This window comes from Trichosurus vulpecula, chromosome 2 (genome assembly GCF_011100635.1).
Source record: "Trichosurus vulpecula isolate mTriVul1 chromosome 2, mTriVul1.pri, whole genome shotgun sequence".
Taxonomy (NCBI): Eukaryota; Metazoa; Chordata; class Mammalia; order Diprotodontia; family Phalangeridae; genus Trichosurus; species Trichosurus vulpecula.
Genome location: NC_050574.1, coordinates 8,895,720 through 8,914,868, shown reverse-complemented (window position 1 = coordinate 8,914,868; position 19,149 = coordinate 8,895,720). Strand labels below are relative to the sequence as shown.

The 19,149-nt window shown below is 49.7% G+C and overlaps 2 protein-coding genes across 2 annotated transcripts in view; both read right to left on the bottom strand.

The window, feature by feature from the left end:
- VRK3 (VRK serine/threonine kinase 3) overlaps positions 1–8,486 on the bottom strand; it is a 28,483-nt gene extending 19,997 nt beyond the window's left edge. Inside the window, exons 1-2 of the mRNA XM_036744530.1 lie at positions 8,191–8,486; positions 1,878–2,017 (exon numbers count right to left, since the gene is read on the bottom strand). Of these exons, the coding sequence (XP_036600425.1) occupies positions 1,878–2,017; positions 8,191–8,318 (268 nt within the window). The 5' untranslated portion in view covers positions 8,319–8,486. The remainder of the gene's footprint in view (positions 1–1,877; positions 2,018–8,190) is intronic.
- Positions 1–19,149, bottom strand: part of LOC118837563 (zinc finger protein 420-like) — a 218,041-nt gene that overhangs the window by 141,886 nt on the left and 57,006 nt on the right. The window lies entirely within an intron of this gene.

The window sequence follows — 19,149 nt, the reverse complement described above, 5'->3', positions numbered from 1 at the left end:
GACAGGCAGGGGCCGTGGCCAGAGCTGGGAGCTGAAGGGGTCAATAAACAGTCATAGAGGAGCAGTGGGCTCCCTTGGGGCCCAATCCTGAGGCCCCAGAACTGGCAGCTGGCGCTGATAAGCGGCTGTGCTGATGGATGGCGGAGGGTGGGGAAGGAGCCCCGGCAGAGGACAAAGGCCAGTGGCTGGCTCTTCCTAACTTGCCGCCCAGTCTCTCTGCCAAGTGTGTCCGCATGTGACTAGGAGGAACAATCCAGAGAAGGGAGCCAGGAGCCCACATTTTAGCAGGGAATCACCAGGCATGACAGAGTGCCTGTGCCCTGGAGGTACAAAGACACAAGGGACACAGTCCCTGCCTGCCTATGGCCTATGCTCCCAGGGAGAGAAGGGGCCAGAGGCTGCTGGCTGAAGGGATGAAGGCTCTTTAGCTGGGAGATGAGAAGAGGGGCGGGTAGACATGCTCAGCCTGGGTAAAAAGATCCCCTTTATCCTAGGGCAGAATGGAGAAGCATCGATTAAGCGCTTACTGTATGCCAAGCATGCACTAAATGCAGGACAGCGCCTGCCCTGAGGAGCTGGCCTTCTGATGGGGATCATAAGACTCGGAGCTCATTGGCCCAGTCCGCTGGTGAGAGGCGCCTCACTGGAGAACAGGGGCCTGGCTGCCTCCTGTCTTTGGGGTCCCCTCAGACCCCAGTCTGCCCAGGTCCCTGAGGTCAGAAGGGCAGATCTGGGCTGGTCCCCAGGTGCGCCCCGTGCCCCTCCCCCCCCAGCCTCTTACAGAGCTCCCAGTCTGCGCGGCCCCATGGAGAGCCTGAGAAGAGATTCCTGCAGCAGGTGCTGGCCTAGACGGCCTCAGGGTCCCACAGACATGTGGTTCCTCCTCCAGGCCCTACACTGTCTGGTCCATCCTCACAACAACCCCGACGATGCTCCTCGGGGTCACTCAGAGTCTCTATTTTTGTGGGGAAGTCTGAGGGACTCAGACTGGGGAGGGAGGCTGGAGGAGTCCTGGGTTCAAATCCCACCACTGCTACTACTTCTCTTTTCTGCACTTGGGGACTCAGTTTCCTCCTCTGTGAAACGGAGGGGATTAGAGGCATCTGCCAGGTCTGAATGTAGGAATCTAGGATCTTTTGACTAGGACAAGGGAGGGAATGAGCACTTGCTCTGGCCTCAGCCCTTCACAGGTGAGGAGGGTTGGAGGCTGGACCAAACGCCACTAAGATGCCCTCCAGGTCTGTGGCTGCACAGGGGCCTGCCTGGAGCCGGGAGACCCCGGGGCCAAACTTCCCTTGCACAGTGGGACACTGGTTAGCTCGGTGAGCCTCAGAGTCTTCAGCCGTAAAGTGGGCCAGCTGGACTTGTGGGTCCTGACCCTGCTAATACTCCCCCCCCCCACCCCCGCTCTGCCCCTTGACCCGCTTCCTGCTCTACAGGAAGGGCTCCAAATGCACGGCCTGTTCTACCACTGATTCTGAGAGCTGGCCTGACCCGCAGCGGACAGACCGGAGATCAGCCACAGGGACCTCGCCCAATCAACTTCCCCCCATTCCTCCTCTGAACGGGGCGACCGTGCCCCAGCGGGAGGGCCGCCCTCGCCGCTGACCTCAGCCAGCCTCACTCTGCTCATCACAGTTCTGGGCTTGGCTGCCCCTACCTCTATGACCCCACCATCAATGGGGGCCATCCCCACTCTGCTGTGCCGTGTCTCCTCTTAGGGTGAGGATGCCTGAGGACCCTTCCAGCTCGGACCCAGCACTCTATGGGGGCCTCCACACAGAGCAGAACTTTGGGAACGATGGTCCCTCTGAGCTCTGAGATGGAGAAGGCCTGGCCTGGTGGGAGACTGGCCATGACGACCCCGGTGGCAGTACCTTCTCCCGAGGTGTCATGCTCCTCCAGAGAGCTTCTGTCCCCCATCTCATCCTTAGCTGGCAAGAGGTCTCCGCAGTATGGGCAGAAGTGGAAAGTGGGCTTGACCTGCCCCCCGCACTCAGGGCAGAAACAGATGGTTCTGTGGGAAAGCAGGCATCAACATGTCAGTCAGCAGGGAGTGCCCGCAGAGGAGGGGAAAGGAAGAGCCGGCCCTCCCCCTCTGCTGCTTTCTGTGACCCCGCCAGCACTGCCTCAGGGGACTCCAGGGAGCCCCTGCCCTCTCACAGCAAAGCAGCCCCGAGGCCAGGACCTGAATCCAAGTCCATGGCCCAGCTGTGACCCATGACTGTGACCCCACTTTAGGCTGTGACTCCCCTCCAGGCCATGACTCTCCCTTCAGGTCATGACCCCCTTCAGCTGGTGACACCCCCCCTTCCAGGCCGTGACCACTTCAGGCAGTGAGATCCCCTTCAGGCCAGGAGACCCTTCAGCCTGTGACCCTGCCCCTTCAGGCCATGATGCTCCCCTTCAGGCTGTGACCCTCTCCCTTCAGGCCGTGAACCCCCTTCAGGCTATGACACCCCCTTCAGGCCATGACCCCCCTTTGGACCATGACCCTCCCGCTTCAGACCGTGACCTCTCTTCAAGCTGTGACCCCACTTTGGACCATGACCCTCCTCCTTCAGGCTGTGACCCCTCTCCAGGCTGTGACCCTCTGGCACCAGCGAGGATGGGCTGGGAGAGGAGCCATGATGGGCATGACTGGGGAAGAAGCTGGTCTGAGAAGCTTGTGAGGCCTTGGTGACCAGGTTCCCACACCTCCATGAGCCTCTGTTTCCTCTCAAGAACATGGAGAGTTGGCATTAATGAGCCCTAAGAGAGAGAGAGACACTGCCCCCTCCAAGCTCTCTGGGGAGCTCTGATATCTGTGCAGAGGGTGGGACAGGAGCCTCAGAGTGTGGAGACCTGGGTTCGAATGCAGACACAGACACAGACACATACACATGTTTTATGACCATGGATGAGGCCCTGGATTGCTCTGGGTCTGCCTCCTCACCTGGCAGACCAGGTGACACCTGTACTGCCCACCTACCCCAGGGAGCTACAGAAGCTTTTAGAGCTAGGGACATGGGAGTTACTGTTCCCTCCCTCAGGTGCCACATAGGGCTCAGGACATTATCACACGACCTGGCTTATTAAGGCTGTCTGTCCTGTGTCTTCTCCCCCATTACACAGGGAGCTTCCTGAGGGCAGGGCAGGGCCCTATCCAGGTACAGCACACAGGCTCAGATACACCCTATGGAGACAGGCAATAAATGTTTGTTGAAGGAATGATACAACTTCCCCCTTTCTGGGCCTCTGTTGTCCCATCTGTAAAATGGACACGGGAAGGAGTTGGGAAGCATCTTAGGGATCATCAAATCCATCCCCTCCTGTGGCAGAGGTGACTCCCCCAGAGTCTACGCAGCAGCCTTCAGGGCCAAGTGAGGGCTGGAGCCGAGGGGTCACAATCCCTGCCCAGACAAAAGTCCGGAGCCAGACTAAAACACGCAGGGGAAGTATTTACCCCAATAAGTAAAAACACAACATGACCCAGATAATGTGAATTTGTGGTTTTCTAAGTCAATCTGACCAGCAGGCACAGCTTTTCTCTGAGTGCCACCACTGAGCTGGGCATGTGCAGGATGAGACCGCGCCTCCAGGAGTGTGGAACCCTCCACAAGGTCCCAAAGCTAGTGAGTCTTCAGGCCAGGCTTCCAGCTCGGCCCCCGGCCGCTGTCACCCAAAACTTAGATATCTGGGCCAAAGAACCTGGAGCCCCAAAAGCCCAGGAAGGGGAGAGCCCTGGGAGCAGAGACAGGGGGTCAGAGGAAAGAGACCCAGTACGAAGACAAGGGACCAAAAGCCTCAGAGCTCGCCTGGACTTTGGAACACAGAGCATAGAAGGAACTGTCAGGCCCAGAATGTGGGGCTTTGGAACACAGCAGCCAAAGGGGAAAGGGAGTTCAGCTGTGGCAGGCCTGGAGAGGAGAAGCCGCCACATGGGAGCCTGAAATGGATGGGAACCTGTGCAGGGTGGGGCTAGCTCTAGGGCCATGCCTGTCCCTCCTCCCCTATCCCAGGGCCTAATCCTGGGGGGGGCTCCCCAGTGCAGGAGGGGGCTAGCTCTAGGGCCATGCCTGTCCCTCCTCCCCTATCCCAGGGCCTAATCCTGGGGGGGCTCCCCAGTGCAGGAGGGGGCTAGCTCTAGGGCCATGCCTGTCCCTCCTCCCCTATCCCAGGGCCTAATCCTGGGGGGGCTCCCCAGCGCAGGAGGGGGCTGGCTCTAGGGCCATGCCTGCCTCTCCTCCCCTATCCCAGGCTCAGGCTCAACAGCTACCATAGCTACAGGCTGGTCCTCAGGGTGCCCCTCGTTTTAGCCCACCCCAAAGCCCCACGCCAACTGAGAAGGCCCCTCTCCAGGGAGGGGGTGGAGTGAGAAGCCAATCCCAGGAGAGTTCCCCAAAACAGGGCCTCCCCCAGCAGCCTCCTGGAAGTACCCACTCCAGGGAGAAGGGCTTGGGGAACTGATGGGGATGGGCAACCCCCAGAGAAGCTGAGGGGCAACGAGGGGACCTGCTCCTTTACTAGACTTCCTTGTTTATCCTCTTTCCCAGGCCAGCATTCTTGCATAATCCCCACAGAAAACTTAACCAAAGCGGGAGAGGTCAGCTGTCACTGACAGGAAACAACATTCCCACCACCCCAGAGATGAGCCTAAGCAGAAGAAGCGGGGAGGGCTCCTCCCAGCCCCCAACCCCCCGGTGCCCTCCAGAAGGCACAGAGTCGTACCGGTGCTCAGGCGAGCTCCCCAGGCCTCTTCCCACCCAAGACGTCATTCTCCTGCTGTGGGGAGGGAGTGCCCTTCGAATGTGATGTCCTGTGGCCCTGGCACCGTCCGGGAGTGGCTGCAGACTTTGGCTGGGTGCTGCTCTGGGCTGGGCAGGGACACACAGATGGGAGGAACCAGAAGGCCCAGGCTGTCTGCAGCAGGAAGTCAACGCTTCCTCTTAGCCCAGGGTGGGGAAGGGGGAGGCTGCAGTCAGGAGGCCAAGAGGTCAGGATGGCCAGAACAGCCAGGATACCAGGACAGCCAGGATGCCAGGAGGGCAGGACGGCTAGGACGCAGGAGGCCAGGATGGCCAGGAGGCCAGGACGTCAGGATGGTCAGGACAGCCAGGAGGTCAGGAGGCCAGGACAGCCAGGATGGCCAGCAGGTAAGGATGGCCAGGAGGTCAGATGGTCAGGACGGTCAGGACAGTCAGGAGGCCAGGACAGCCAGGAGGCCAGGAGGTCAGGAGGCCAGGAGAGCTAGCAGGCGGGAGACCTGGGCATGCGGACAGAGGCAGATTCTGCTCCCTCTGGGCCTCAGCTCCTCCATCTCCATGTTAGCCGGACATGCCTTGGTGTTTTCCTCATCCTAGAGGTCTCTTGCAGTAACAGTAAAGTGCTTTCAAGTGATCCCCTAGGGGGCTGTATGCTCCAGAGGAGGGGCCTGAGATGCAGAGGGGGAAGGGACCCACCAGGTCACACAGCAAATGATGGAGCCAGGACCCCGAGGCTACAAGTAACCGCTGTAGAGATGCCACCATCACTGCCCTGATGGGCCCCCACGCAGCCACGGCCAGAGAGGAAGCTCCTTTCTGTCAAAACGCTGCCAGATGGTTCAATACCCAGTACAGATTGGGCCTGAGCCACGGAAATGGCCCCTGAGAGGGGCAGCTGCCCGTGGCCACAGGCCTTTCCATGCCAGGCCCTGACTGACTGCCTCGGCCTTATTGATCTCCAGCTCTGCACAGCCCTCGGCTCACTAAAGGCCTTTTAGTTCATTCATCCTGATAATGATAGCCAGCATTGATTAGGAGTGCTTTAAAAATACACAACCTGGGACGCGGGGGCTGTGACTATCTCCATTTTACAGACGAGGAAACTGAGGCAGGTGGCGTGACTTGCCCAAGCTCACCTGGCTACAGTGTCTGGGCTTGGCTCTGAAGCCTCTGTCCATGGTACCACCTCTACTGCCTACACAAGGCAGGTGCCCGGGGGCAGTAACAAAATTATGTCCCCAAGGAGCCTGGATGGACCCAGAGAAGTGAACACAGGCTCATATGAAGGAGAGAGCGCCCCGGCAAAAGCTGATTCCATTCTGGCGCTGCTTCTACTGGGCGTCGCCCCCAACATGGCGTTGCTCTCTGGCTCTGAGTGCTTCCGAAGGTCAGCCTTCCTCTGTGAGCTAAGCTGAATCCCAGGAGACGCCGGCATCTTCCTGCCCACCCCGCTGAGCTCTGCCCAATGCAGGTGGGTGCCGGACACCCGTCCTTCCATAAAGCCTGCTTGGCTGCCCTGAGACTCCCTCGCCACACAGGTGCATACCACTGGGAGCGAGCTTCCTGGGCCACAGGACCAAGGCGGGGCTGCTGCCAGCGAGCCAATCAGACTGCTGTCCATCATCGAGGGCACCTCGGCCTTTGTGACCAGGAAGGTTGTCTGTTCTTTGTTCACCTGTACTTCCCTGAGCTCTAGGAAGGCCCGGAAGCCCTGCCTCCTGGTCTTGCCTTCCCGTGTAGGAAGCGCCACAACACCCACAGTGCCGGGCCTAGAGTCAGGAAGACTCATCCTACTCAGTTCAAATCCAGTCTCAGATACTAGCTGTGTGACCCTAGCCAAGTCAGTTGCCCCCGTTTGCCTTAGGTTCCTCATTTGTCAAATGAGGTGGAGAAGGAAATGGCCAACTACGCCAGGCTATCTGCCAAGGAAACCCCAAATGGGGTCACAGAGTCAGAAGCCTTACTGACAAAACGTGCTGGGAACTTGGTGCCTGGCTTTACCTTAATTTCCATCACAACACCTCCTGAGGGGAGCCTTGGAGGAAGCCGGGGCTTCTCAGGCACTAAGGCGAAGAGGAAGGGCATCCCAGGCCTGGAGGTGGGTGAGGACTTGCCCTATGAGGCTGGACTGGCATGTCCTGGAAAATGCACTATGGGGTATGATGGGAAGAGGATGGAAAAGGAGGGAGCCAGGCCTTAGATGGGGGGGCGGGGCGGCGTGGAGTTTCTATTTTATCCTAAGGGAAACAGAAAGCAAGGGAAATCATAAGTGGGGGGGGGGGGTCACATGGGGACTTGAGGCAATTAGATTATTTCAGTAGCCCAGGCAAGAGGGAGGGCATGAGAGACTGAGAGAAGAGAAAAGATGCAGATGAGAGACACCGAGGCAGAGGTCACGGCCTAACTCTGAGCTGGGGGTGTCCCAGGTGGCAGGTTAGAGACGTTGGATTGGGGCTACCCGAGAGACACCCCGGTGAACTGTCCAGCAGGCACGTGCTGATGCGGGAGCTGGGCAGGGCCCTCACTGAGCTCAGGGGAGCTGGGAGATCTGATGGGCATCTCTCATCTCCGAGTCTTTGCATAGGCTGTGCCTCCTGCATGGAATGCCCTCCCCGCTCAGTGTCCTTGGCTTTCTATCAGGCTCAGCCCAAATCCCAACCTGTGCTGGAGGCCTTTCCAGGTGGGTTGGGGCCTTCCCCTCTGAGGTTACCTCCCACCTACTCTAAGGTGGGCTCCCTGGGGGAAGGGGCTGACTGAACCAAGTCAGTGCTTAGTCAACAAGCTTTGGGGGACATTCCTTCCATCAGCATTTATTAAACGCCTACTGTGTTCCAGACCCTGAGCGCAGGGACACAGAAAGAAGCCAAGGCAGAAGGGGGTGGGCGGTGAAGGAGGCCCCCCCCACCATTTCTGGCTCCAGGGCTCTTTATGCTGCATTTGCTCGGTGTGCCTCAGTTTCTCCTTGGTTAAAGGGGCAGGTGTGCAGTGACCTCTGAGGTTCCAGCCCGGAGCTCTGCCCACCTTCGCAGAGTGAGGGGGGGATGGGAAGGAAGGGCCGCCTCTGCCCCCCACTCTGCGACCTCCCCAGCACCCCTCTCAGGCCCTCAGAGCTCGGGAATCGGAAGCGTAACGGACCAGGGACGGGGCGTCGGGGCTGCGCAGGCGGGGACCCCGCTTCCTCACACTAGGGCCGCAGGGAGGCCTCAGTCTCCCCATCTGTGAAAGGGGCCCACGTGGAGCTCCGACTCTGGGACACCGGGAAAGCAGCCTAGGGCATGACGTCACGAAGGAGGGCGGGGCGGCTGCCAACGTGACCCTCAGCTGCCCTCCTCAGGGGGAGGGGCGGGGCGCGGAAGGCTGAGGATGACGTCACGGGAGGGCGGACCCAGCCGTTACCACGCAACACCCGGATCCCTCCCCCTTCCCGCTCCACTCCCCTGCTCACCTGGCTGGGCTGTTCGTAGCGACTTCGGCGGCCGGGGATGCGCGCGCATCGCCACCCCGGCCGAGACTCTGCGCACGCGTAGACCGCCTCCCAGGCCTACCCCTTCGGGCATCACCAGTGGGTTCCATTTCCCTAAGGTCTCGTCAGAGCCCGGCTTCCCAGGGCCGGCCGCTGGGCCATGCACACGGACTCTGCCGGCTGTCGCCTCCCAGGTCCGGGAGAGACCCTAGTTGCGTAGCTAAGGAGAAGCGATGAGGCAAAAAAACACCACAGACTCTCTGAGCATGCGCCGCCTCAAGCGGTCACGTGTCGTCCGCCAATCAAAGGCTGCTCCTTGGTCACGCCACGCCTCTCCCTGGTTTTCGCTCTTCCTCTCTGCGCGTACTCGTCTCCATAACAACCCGCGGCGTCTTCCGCCCGAAGCCGTGTTAGAGATTTATGGGAAATGTAGTCCAGAAGGTGCCCAAGACCCACAAATCCAGTGACGGAGAGAAGGGCCGGAGGAAGGAGAAGGAAGATGGAGGAGGCGACCCTTCCTTGCCTTTCTCTATCGCTCGAGGCATTTGTTTTTAACTTAGAAGCAAAGTCGTCTGGTGCAACTCTGCTCTCCTTCCCCCCTCCCATTTTACAGATGGGGAAACTGAGTCTCGGAGTGCTACAATTTATCCGTTCTGCCACCAAACCATCCCTCGCACAGGCTCCCCCGCCCTCTGTCACCGCTCTCAGCCTGGTGCAGCCCCTCACCACCTCACCCTGGACTGGTCCGGTGGCTGCAGGTGAAACTGCACCCCCCCTGCCCCCAGGCCCTCTGCCAGAGCTGCCTGATGAGCTTCAGGGACTCCTCATTGCAACGAGGACAGTAACAATGAGAAGGAGCCTTTCCACAAAGCTTTAAGGCTTGCTAAGTGCGATGCAGGTGTCCAACCCAGTGAGCTAGGGGCTTTTATTATCACCGGCTTATTTATCCTCAGTGAAAGAACCTGAGGCAGACCCGGCTTAAGTGACTTGTCCAGGGTCACACAGCTAGTAAGTGTCTGAGGCTGGATTTGAACTCAGGTCTTCCTGCCATCAGGTGCTCTATGCACTGAGCCACTATATCATTAAGGCAGAATTCATGATTTCAAAGATAACCATGAATATGCCTGAATGGTCCAGAATCGCAGGATGTAAGGAATTCTCTAAGTGGAAGGCAGAGGAGTTACAACATTTATTGAAACTCAAAAGTAGCAGACCCATGGACAGTGTCCCCGATTTGACATCCTGGCAAGAACCTTCCAAAACCAGTATGCCCATCTCACAATAGTGACCAAGAGGTCACAGAAAAACATTATGGCAGCAAGCCAAGCCATACTGGGTCTTCCCTCCCCCCGCCCCCAGCCACCCCAATGCCAGGGTCCTCCAGCAAGAAGACCACCCACTGGCCTCAAGCCCCTGCTCAGCACGCTCCAGTCTCCACGAGGGTCAGTCCTGCCTTTTGGTAGTGCCTGCTGCCATCGCCACCCCTTCTACCTCCATATCCAAGCTGTATTCAGCTAGCTGACTGCTTCTTCTCTGCTCCAGCTCTTAACTGCTCTCACCAACTGCCTCTTAGCTCTGCTCCAACCGTTCAGCAAGCTCCTCCCACCACAGGCTTCATGTCATCATGTGGACCAGAACTCAGGCACCTACCATTCCCTCCAGTCCTAGTCACTCCCCCCAGGACCCTGAGAGCCCCGTCCCTGAAGCCCATTCAAATGGGTGGGAAAGATCTTCCCATTCACTGAGTGCCCTTACAGCCACCCAGCTGAAGAATCCCTAACTTCCTTCACAGCCCAGGTCAGGCACTACTTTCTACTGTGCTATCCCTACATTGTGTATATTTTGTATTTAATTCTCTGTGTTCATGTTGCATCCCCAGTAGAGCGGGAGTTTGGCAAGGGCAAAGTCTGTTTTGTTTTTGTCTTGTTGTCCGACACACTTAGCACAGTTTCCTGCAGACAGCTAGTCTAAATGGTTTTTATAATTGGATTATTCATCTTACCGAGGTCACTGGAGTCACACCTGGAGTCCCAGAGAACCCAGAGACCAATCAATCCAACCTCTGACTTGCTGTCTTCCCTTTCCTCTGAGACCAAGGTTCCCTCTCAGTAAAAAGAGGGCAGAGGGCATTCCTGACACCTGGGATACCTTATGCTGTCCACTCCTGTCAATGGAGTCCTGTCCACCCCTTCATTGCTGTGTCCAGAGGCTGGGCTTCCACCCTTTATCTCTCTCACCTGCTTGGATTCTTAGCTATCTCTGAGCCAGGCTCATTTTGCCTCAGTCACAGTGGAATGTCAGCGTAGGAAGGGATGTCAGTGACCACTAGTCCAACATGTACTTGGCTGAGGATCCCCTTTACAGCAGAGCCAGTGGTCATGTGGCCTCTACTAGAAGACCGCCAAGGACAAAGGGTCTGCCAGCTCTGGGGACAGCCCCTTCCCCTCCTGGGAAGCACTAAACGTTAGTGAGTCTTTTCCCCACTGGGCACAAACTGGCTTCTTGGCCATTCCCCCATTGCCTCTCTTCTGTCTCAGAACCAAAAAGAACAAGGCTGATCCCAGACCCCTCCTCCACGGGCCACCCTGCCCCACCATGGCTACCCAAAGCACTGAGAATGAGAAGCTGTCTCAGTCCTGTCTTCCCTTTATAATGTGAACATCTGGTGAACAGGGGACTGTCTGATTCTATTTTATACCCTCAGTACTTAACACTTGGCTTTTTTCATTCATTAATTCACTCATTCATTCACTTACTCATTCACGCACTCATTCATTTACTCATTCATTCACTCATTTATTTACTCACTCATCCATTCATTCATTCATTTACTCATTCAGTCATTCACTCATTCATTTACTCATTAACTCATTCATTCACTAATTCACTCATTCATTTACTCACTTATTCACTCATTCATTCACTCATTCATTTACTCATTCACTCATTCATTTACTCATTATTCACTTATTCATACTTATTCATTCATTTGCTTACTCATTTACTCATTCATTCAGTCACTCATTCGTTCAGTCACTCATTAATTCAATCATTCATTCATTCATTCTCTCACTCATTCGTTCTCTCTCCCTCCATTGTGTCTCTCCCAGGCTCTGCACACCAGAGCACTAGATACACTTTTACCAAATAACTGAGCATGGACTAGGCAAAAAAGCCAGAGGCAAGGACTTGGATGGCCTGGCTCGCTCTGGGGACTTCAGGCACTTGTCACTTTCCCTCCCTGGGCTTTATTTTCCTCCTCTGGAAAAAAAAGCTGGGGGGCTTTGACTGGATAATCTTCTCAAACTCTCCCAGCTCTGACATTGGATGCTCTGAGCTCCCTTGGAGCCCAGAAGTCAAGGTCAAAGGCACACATGCATCCCCCACCTAGGGACCAGATTCCATGTTGGCCCCAGCAAGTCTTTGGCTGTCTCTCTGGAAGAAGACGTGTGGCAAGGCCAAGCCCTGAAGAGCCCACTTCGCCAGGTGGTGAGGCCTGAAGGAGATAATGATGAAGATTTGCTGGGTCTCAACGTGCTGCATAAGGCGCAGCTGTTATTATGAGTATGTTGGTGGTATTTTAAATGAATTTTTTTTTCATTTTGTGTGAAATCCGCCTTCTCTCCCTCTCCCTACCTTTCCCCCAATTTGAAAAGAAAGAAAAAAAAAACTCTGTAACAAATAGTTATAGTCAAAACAACTTCACACATTTGCCATGTCCAAAAAAAAGTCTCAATCTGCCCTTAAGAGTCTGTTACTATTATGAGGTAAGGGCCCTCCTGGGGCAGTGAGGTGGCCCAGTGGAAAGAGCGTTGAGCCTGGAGTCAGGAAGACCTGAGTTCAAATCCAGCCTAGACACTCACTAACTATGTGGCCCTGGGTAAGTCACTTAACCCTGGTTGCCTCAGTTTCATCATCTTTAAAAAGAGCTTGAAAAGGAAATGACAAACCATTTGTATGCTTGTAATAGCAATTTAGATTTGAAGATCTTTTCTACCCATTAAAAGGCCATGTGGCTTGCTTACATCACAAGAAGCCTACGTCACAAGTCACATGTGGTGGAAGGAGCTTCCTGGCAGGAAAAGGAAGTTATGTCTCAAGAAATGCAGAGAGAGAGAGAGAGAGAGAGAGAGAGAGAGAAAGAGAGAGAGAGAGAGAGTGTAGTTATGGCTGCTAATGGCTGCCATCGTGATTGTTAGAACTGAACAGGCTGACTTAGCTGTACTGTGAGTTTGTCTTTGGGAAGACCCCAGCAGGGGGTCAGAGAGGTTTTGGGATGGTGAGGCTCCATGTTGTGATATTGTATATGGAATGTTTTACTGCTCTGATAGATTGGGTAAATGGCTTCTGGGATCTGGTCCTCTGGTGTCTGAATTAATGGTTTGCTTCTTCTACCTTCTACGTGGAGAGTCTCGTATACTTTGTGATACAGAACCACATAGGCATTTTGACAATGATCATTTATATTGTTATTATTGCCTTACTGATACACTGCTCTAGTGTCTTTGCCAAGAAAACCCCCAAATGGGTCATGAAGTGGCAGACACAACTGAAATGACCGAACAACAAACACACCAAGGAACAACAAAGGTCCCTCCCAGCTCTGACATCGAGACATGTCGTAGTTCTCTTCAAGTATTTAAAAGGTTGTCATGTGGAAAAGGGGCTTGATTTGTCCCAAACTGACCTTCCTGCTGCTCCACACACACTGTACAGCATATTCCATTACTGTGTCTTTGCACCTGCTGAATCCCATGCCTGGTACACTGTCCCTCCTCATCTCCAAGTCTTAGAATCCCTAAATGTGCTTCCTACTTCCTGCAAGAGGCCTTTCCTGGTTCCCCCAGCAGAGCAAGAGGATGACTTTTGTGTGTGTGTGTGTGTGCTTGCTCTTGTGCTTTTTTATTTTATTTTATTCATTTTAAAAAATAATTTATTTTTAGTTTTCAACATTCACTTCCATAAGATTTTGAGGTTTAAATTTTCTCCCCCTCCCTTCATTCCCCACTCCCCATGACAATGTGCAGTCTGATATAGGCTCCACATCTACATTCATCTTGAACATATTTTTACATTAGTCATGTTGTAAAGAAGAATTAGAACCAATGGGAAGAACCAAAGAAAGAAAAAACAAAGAGAGAGAGAGAGAGAGAGAGAGAGAGAGAGAGCAAATAGTATGCTTCCATCTGCATTCAGACTCCATGTTCTTTCTCTAGTTGTGGATGGCATTTTCCATCATGAGTCTCTTGGAGTTGTCTTAGTTGCGTTGCTGAGAAGAGCTAAGTCTATCAAAATCAGTCATCGAACACTGTGGTTGTTACTGTGTACAGTGTTCTCCTGGTTCTGCTCACTTCACTCAGCATCAGTTCATAGAAATCTTTCCAGGTTTTTCTGAAGTCTGTCTACTCATCATTTCTTATAGCACAATAGTATTCCATTATGTTCATATACCAATGTTCAGCCATTCCCCAATAGATGAGCATCCCCTTCATTTCAAGTTCTTGGCCACCATAAAAAGAGCTGCTATAAATATTTTTGTACATGTGAGTCCTTTTCCTGTTTTTATGATCTCTTTGGGATATAGACCTAGAAGTGGTATTGTATACTGCCAATGCAATACCCACAGCAGCTGCTATGAATATGCCAGCGTACACCCAGGTTTGAATCACAACATATAACAGACTCTATTCATTGAAGGCAAAACCAAGACATTTATTCCAACACCAGAAAGCCAAATCCATCATAGCAACAAAGAAATCTATACACAATGCAGTGGGCACCACCATCCCCAGGCCTCCCCACAAAACAAACTCCCTTAGGCAAAAATCACTCTCTTTCACTCACACTAGCTCCTCTGCCTGCTCTCTCTTTCCCAGCTCCAACTCACTCTGTCTCTCCCAGCTCTGATTCACTCCAACTTCCTATTCCACCCCTTCCTGCTCCACCCCTTAGGCAAGCTCCTCCCACCACAGGCTCCATGTGACTCAGGCTTCCTTGTGACTTAAACAGGTCACATAGGCCTATTAATGGAAGGGAAAGATCTTCCTATTTTCATTAACATAACATATACCTGATTCAAAGGTATGCACATTTTTATAGCCCTTTGGGGATAGTTCCAATTAGCTGTCCAGAATGGTTGGATCAGTTCACAACTCCACCAACAATGTAACAATGTTCCAATTTTCCCACATCCTCTCCAGCATTTATCATTTTCCTGTTTTGTCATGTTAACCAATCTGACAGGAGAGATGTGGTACCTAAGAGCTGTTTTGATTTGCATTTCTCTAATCAATAGTGATTTAGAGCATTTTTTCATATGACTAGATTTCTTTAATTTCTTCCTCTGAAAACTGCCTATTCATATCCTTTGACCATTTATCAATTGGGAATGACTTGTATTCTTATAAATTTGACTCAGCTCTCTATATATTTGAGAAATGAGGCCTTTATCAGAGACATTGGTTGTAAAAATTCTTTCCCAGTTTTCTGCTTCCCTCCTAATCTTGGGTTGCATTGGCTTTGTTTGTGCAAAAACTTTTCAATTTAATGTATTCAAAATTAAACATTTTGCATTTTGTAACACTCTCTGTCTCTTATTTGGTCATATTGGTTATACATAAATCTGACAGGTAAACTATTCCTTGTTTTCTCAGTTTGCTAATAGTATCAGCTTTTATATCTAAATTGTGTACCCATTTTGACTTTATTTTGGTATATGGTTTAAGATATTGGTCTATGCCTAGGCCATTTTCCAATTTTCCCAGAAGTTTTTGTCAAATAATGAGTTCTTATCCCAGAAGCTGGGTCTTTTGGTTTATCAAACAGTAGATTACTATAGTCATTGCCTACTGTGTCTTGTGTACCTAACCTATTCCATTGATCCACCACTCTATTTCTTAGCCAGTACCAAGTAGTTTTTTTTTTAATAAATTTCTTTATTTATTTTTAGTTTACCACACACGGTTCTACATGGTTTTGAGTTCCAGTTTTTCTCCCCTCCCTTCCCCCTCCCTCCCCAAGACGGCATGAAGTCTCATATAACTGTCATGTATAACGTCGCATTGAATTAATTTATGCACTAGTCAAGTCGTGGAGAAGAATTTTGACCAGTGGAATGAATCATGAGAAAGAAGAAACAGAACCAAAAAAAAAAAAAACCCCAAAAACAAAAACAAAAGAGAAGCAGAAAAGGCGAGCATGTAGTGTGCCTCAGTCTGTATTCAAACTTCGCAGTTCTTTGTCTCGATGAAGATAGCATTCTCCATCGTGAGTCCCCTGGAGTTGTCCTTGCCCCTTAGGTTGCTGAGAAAAGCGCAGTATGTCAGGGTTGGTCCTCACGGAATCCATATATCTGTGGCTGTGCACAACGTTCTCCTGGCTCTGCTCCGCTCACTCAGCATTATGTCGTGTAGGTTTTTCCAGGTTGTTATGAAGTCTGCATCATCCCCATTTCTTATGGCACAATAGTATTCCATCACCTTCATATACCAAGTACCAAGTAGTTTTGATGACTACTGCTTTATAATATAATTTAAGATCTGCTATGGCTAGGCCACCTTCCCTAGCATTTTTTTTCATTAATTCTTTTGATATTTTGGAGCTTTTGTTCTTCCAGATGAATATTATTTTTCTAGCTCTATAAAATAATTTTTGGTAGTTTGATTGGTATGGCACTGAATAAGTAAATTAATTTAGGTAGAACTGTCATTTTTATTATATTAGCTTGGCCTAACCATGAGCAACTGATGTTTTTCCATTTATTCAGATCTGACTTTATTTGTGTGAAAAGTGTTTCATAGCTATGTTCATATAGGCCCTGGTTTTGTCTTGGCAGGTAGACTCCCAAATATTTTATAGTGTCTACAGCAACTTTAAATGGAATTTCTCTTTCTATCTCTTGCTGTTGGGCTTTGTTATTAATATATAGAAATGCCGAGGTTTTATGTGGGTTTATTTTATATCATGCAATTTTGCTAAAGTTGTTTTCTTATCTCAAGTAGTTTTTTACTTGATTCTCTAGGATTCTCTAAGTAAATCATCATATCATCTGTAGGAGAGATAGCTTAGTTTCTTCTTGGCCTATTCTAATTCCTTCAATTTCTTTTTCTTCTCTTATAAAGTTAACATTTCTAGTACCATACTTAATAACAGGGGTGATAATGGACATCCTTGTTTCACCCTCAATCTTATTGGAAATGCATCTAGCTTATCCCCATTACATATAATGCTTGGTGATGGTTTTAGGTAGATGCTACTTATCATTTTAACGAAGGCTCCATTTATTTCTATGCTCTCTAGTGTTTTTAATAGGAATGGCTGTTGTGTTTTGCAAAAGATTTTTCTGCATCAGTTGAGATAATCATATGGTTTCTGTTAGTTTTGTTGTTGATATGGTCAGTTATGCTGATAGTTTTCCCAATATTGAACCAGCCCTGCATTCCTGAAGTAAATCCTACCTGGTCATAGTATATTACTCTCATGATAAGTTGCTGTGATCTTTTTGCTAATATTTTATTTAAAATTTTTGCATCTGTATCCATTAGGGAAGTTGGTCTATAATTTTCTTTCTCTGTTTTAACTCTTCCTGGCTTAGGTATCAGTAGCACATTTTTTTCCATAAAAAGAATTTGGCAGGATTCCTTCTTTGCCTATTTTCCTAAATAGTCTATATAGTATGGGAATGAATTGTTCTTTAAATGTTTAATAGAATTTGCTTGTAAATCCATCTGGTCCTTGAGATTTTTTCCCCGGGGAGTTCATTGATGGCTTGTTCAATTTCCTTTTTTGAGATGGGGTTATTTAAGTATTTTACTTCTTCTGTTAATCTGATCAATTTATATTTTTATAAATATTCATTCATTTCACTAAGATTGTCAGATTTATGGGCCTACAGTTGAGCAAAATAGTTCCTAATTATTGTTTTAATTTCCTCTTCATTGGTAGTGAATTCACCCTTTCATTTTTGATAACTAGTAATTTGGTTTTCTTCTTTCTTTTTTTAAATCAAATTAAACAAAGCTTTATCTATTTTATTGGTTTTTTCATAAAACCAACTCTTAGCTTTATTTATTAATTCAATAGTTTTTTAATTTCAATTTTGTTAATCTCTCCTTTGGTTTTCAGTATTTCTTTTTTTTTTTTTTTGGAGGTTTTGAGTATTTCTAATTTGGTATTTAATTGGGGATTTTTAATTTGTCCTTTTTCTAGCTTTTTTAGTTGCATGCCCAATTCATTGATCTCCTCTTTCTCTATTTTATTCATGTGAGCATTCAGAGATATAAAACCTTCCCTAAGAACTGCTTTTGGGGCAGCTAGGTGGTGCAGTGAGTAGAGCACCAGCCCTGGAGTCAGGAGGACCTGAATTGAAATCCAGCCTGACACTTGACATGCTTACTAGCTGTGTGACTTTGGGCAGGTCACTTAACCCCAATTGCCCTGCCTTCCCCCCTCCAAAAACAAAGACAAAATGAAAAAAGAACTGCTTTTGCTGCTTCCCATAAGTTTTGGTATGTTGTCTCATTTTTGTCATGCTTGTGGTTGAAGTTATTGATTGTTTCTATGATTTGTTGCTTGACCTACTTATTCTTTAGGATTAGTGTATTTAGTTTCCAATTAATTTTTAGTCTATCTTTCCATGGCCCTTTGTTACATATAATTTTTATTGCATCATGATCTGAAAAGGATGCATTTAATATTTCTGCCCTTCTGCATTGGATTGTGAGGTTTTTATGCCCTAGTACATGGTCAATTTTTTTGTAGGTGCCATGTACCACCAAGAAAAAGCTATGTTCCTTTCTATCCCCGTTCATTTTTCTCCAGAGGTCTACCTTATCTACCTTTTCTAAAATTCCGTTCACCTCCTTAACTTCTTTCTTGTTTATTTTGAGATTTTATTTTGAAATTTATCTAGTTCAGAGAGGGGGAGGTTGAGGTCCCACACTAGTATAGTTTTTCTGTTTGTTTCTTCCTGTAACTACCTTAACTTCTCCTCTAAGAATTTGGACACTATACCACTTGGTGCATATATGGTAAGTAATGATATTGCTTCATTGTCTATGGTGCCTTTAGCAGGATATAGTTTCCTCTTTATCTCTTTTAATTAGATCTATCTTTGCTTTTGCTTTTTCTGACATTAGGATTGTTACCTCTGCTTTTTTTGCTTGAGCTGAAGCATAATATATTATACTCTAGCCTTTTACCTTTACTCTGTGTATATTCCTCTGTTTCAAATGTGTTTCTTGTAAACAACATATTGTAGGATTTTGTTTTTTAATCCACTCTGCTATCCACTTCCATTTTATGGGAGAGTTCACCCCATTCACATTCACAGTTATGATTACTATCTGTGTCTTTCTCTCCATCCTCTCCCCTCCCCCCCCACCAAGGGGATGACTTTCTGCTGAGCCCAGATCCCTAATTCCTGCAGGGAGAGCTCCACAGTATCCTAGGAACTTAGTTGGGATCAAAGTTTCTTTCTCTGGGAGGGGAATCCCAGTTTTCCCTTTTTCTTTTTCTCTGTTTCTTCCCTTTGGTTGGATTGGATCCCCTCTCCCCTCATTTTCTTTCTGCTGTTTTTTTTTTAACTTTTCCCTATTTGCTTGGGTTGGGACAGAAACTTTTAAGCAGATTATAACCTTGGACAAGCTTCACAAAAGTCTTGCTGTTTGATGCCTTTTTCTAACTCTTTCTGGGTAGAGTTGAGACCTCCAGCCCACAGCTGGGGGAGACTTAGGCTTTCTCCAGTCTGTAAGTTGGAGATTTTTGCCATATGAGGTATTTTGAGACCAGTGCCAGGCACTGAGGGTGGCACACAAAAGGCCAATGATTGAGCCTCCTTTGGACCCCAGAGAGCCTTCCTGGGTTGGGGATATGGATAAATGTGAAAAATGCACCCCAGCAGATGTGCTGAGGACAGCAAATATTTGATAGGGAAGGAGTGTG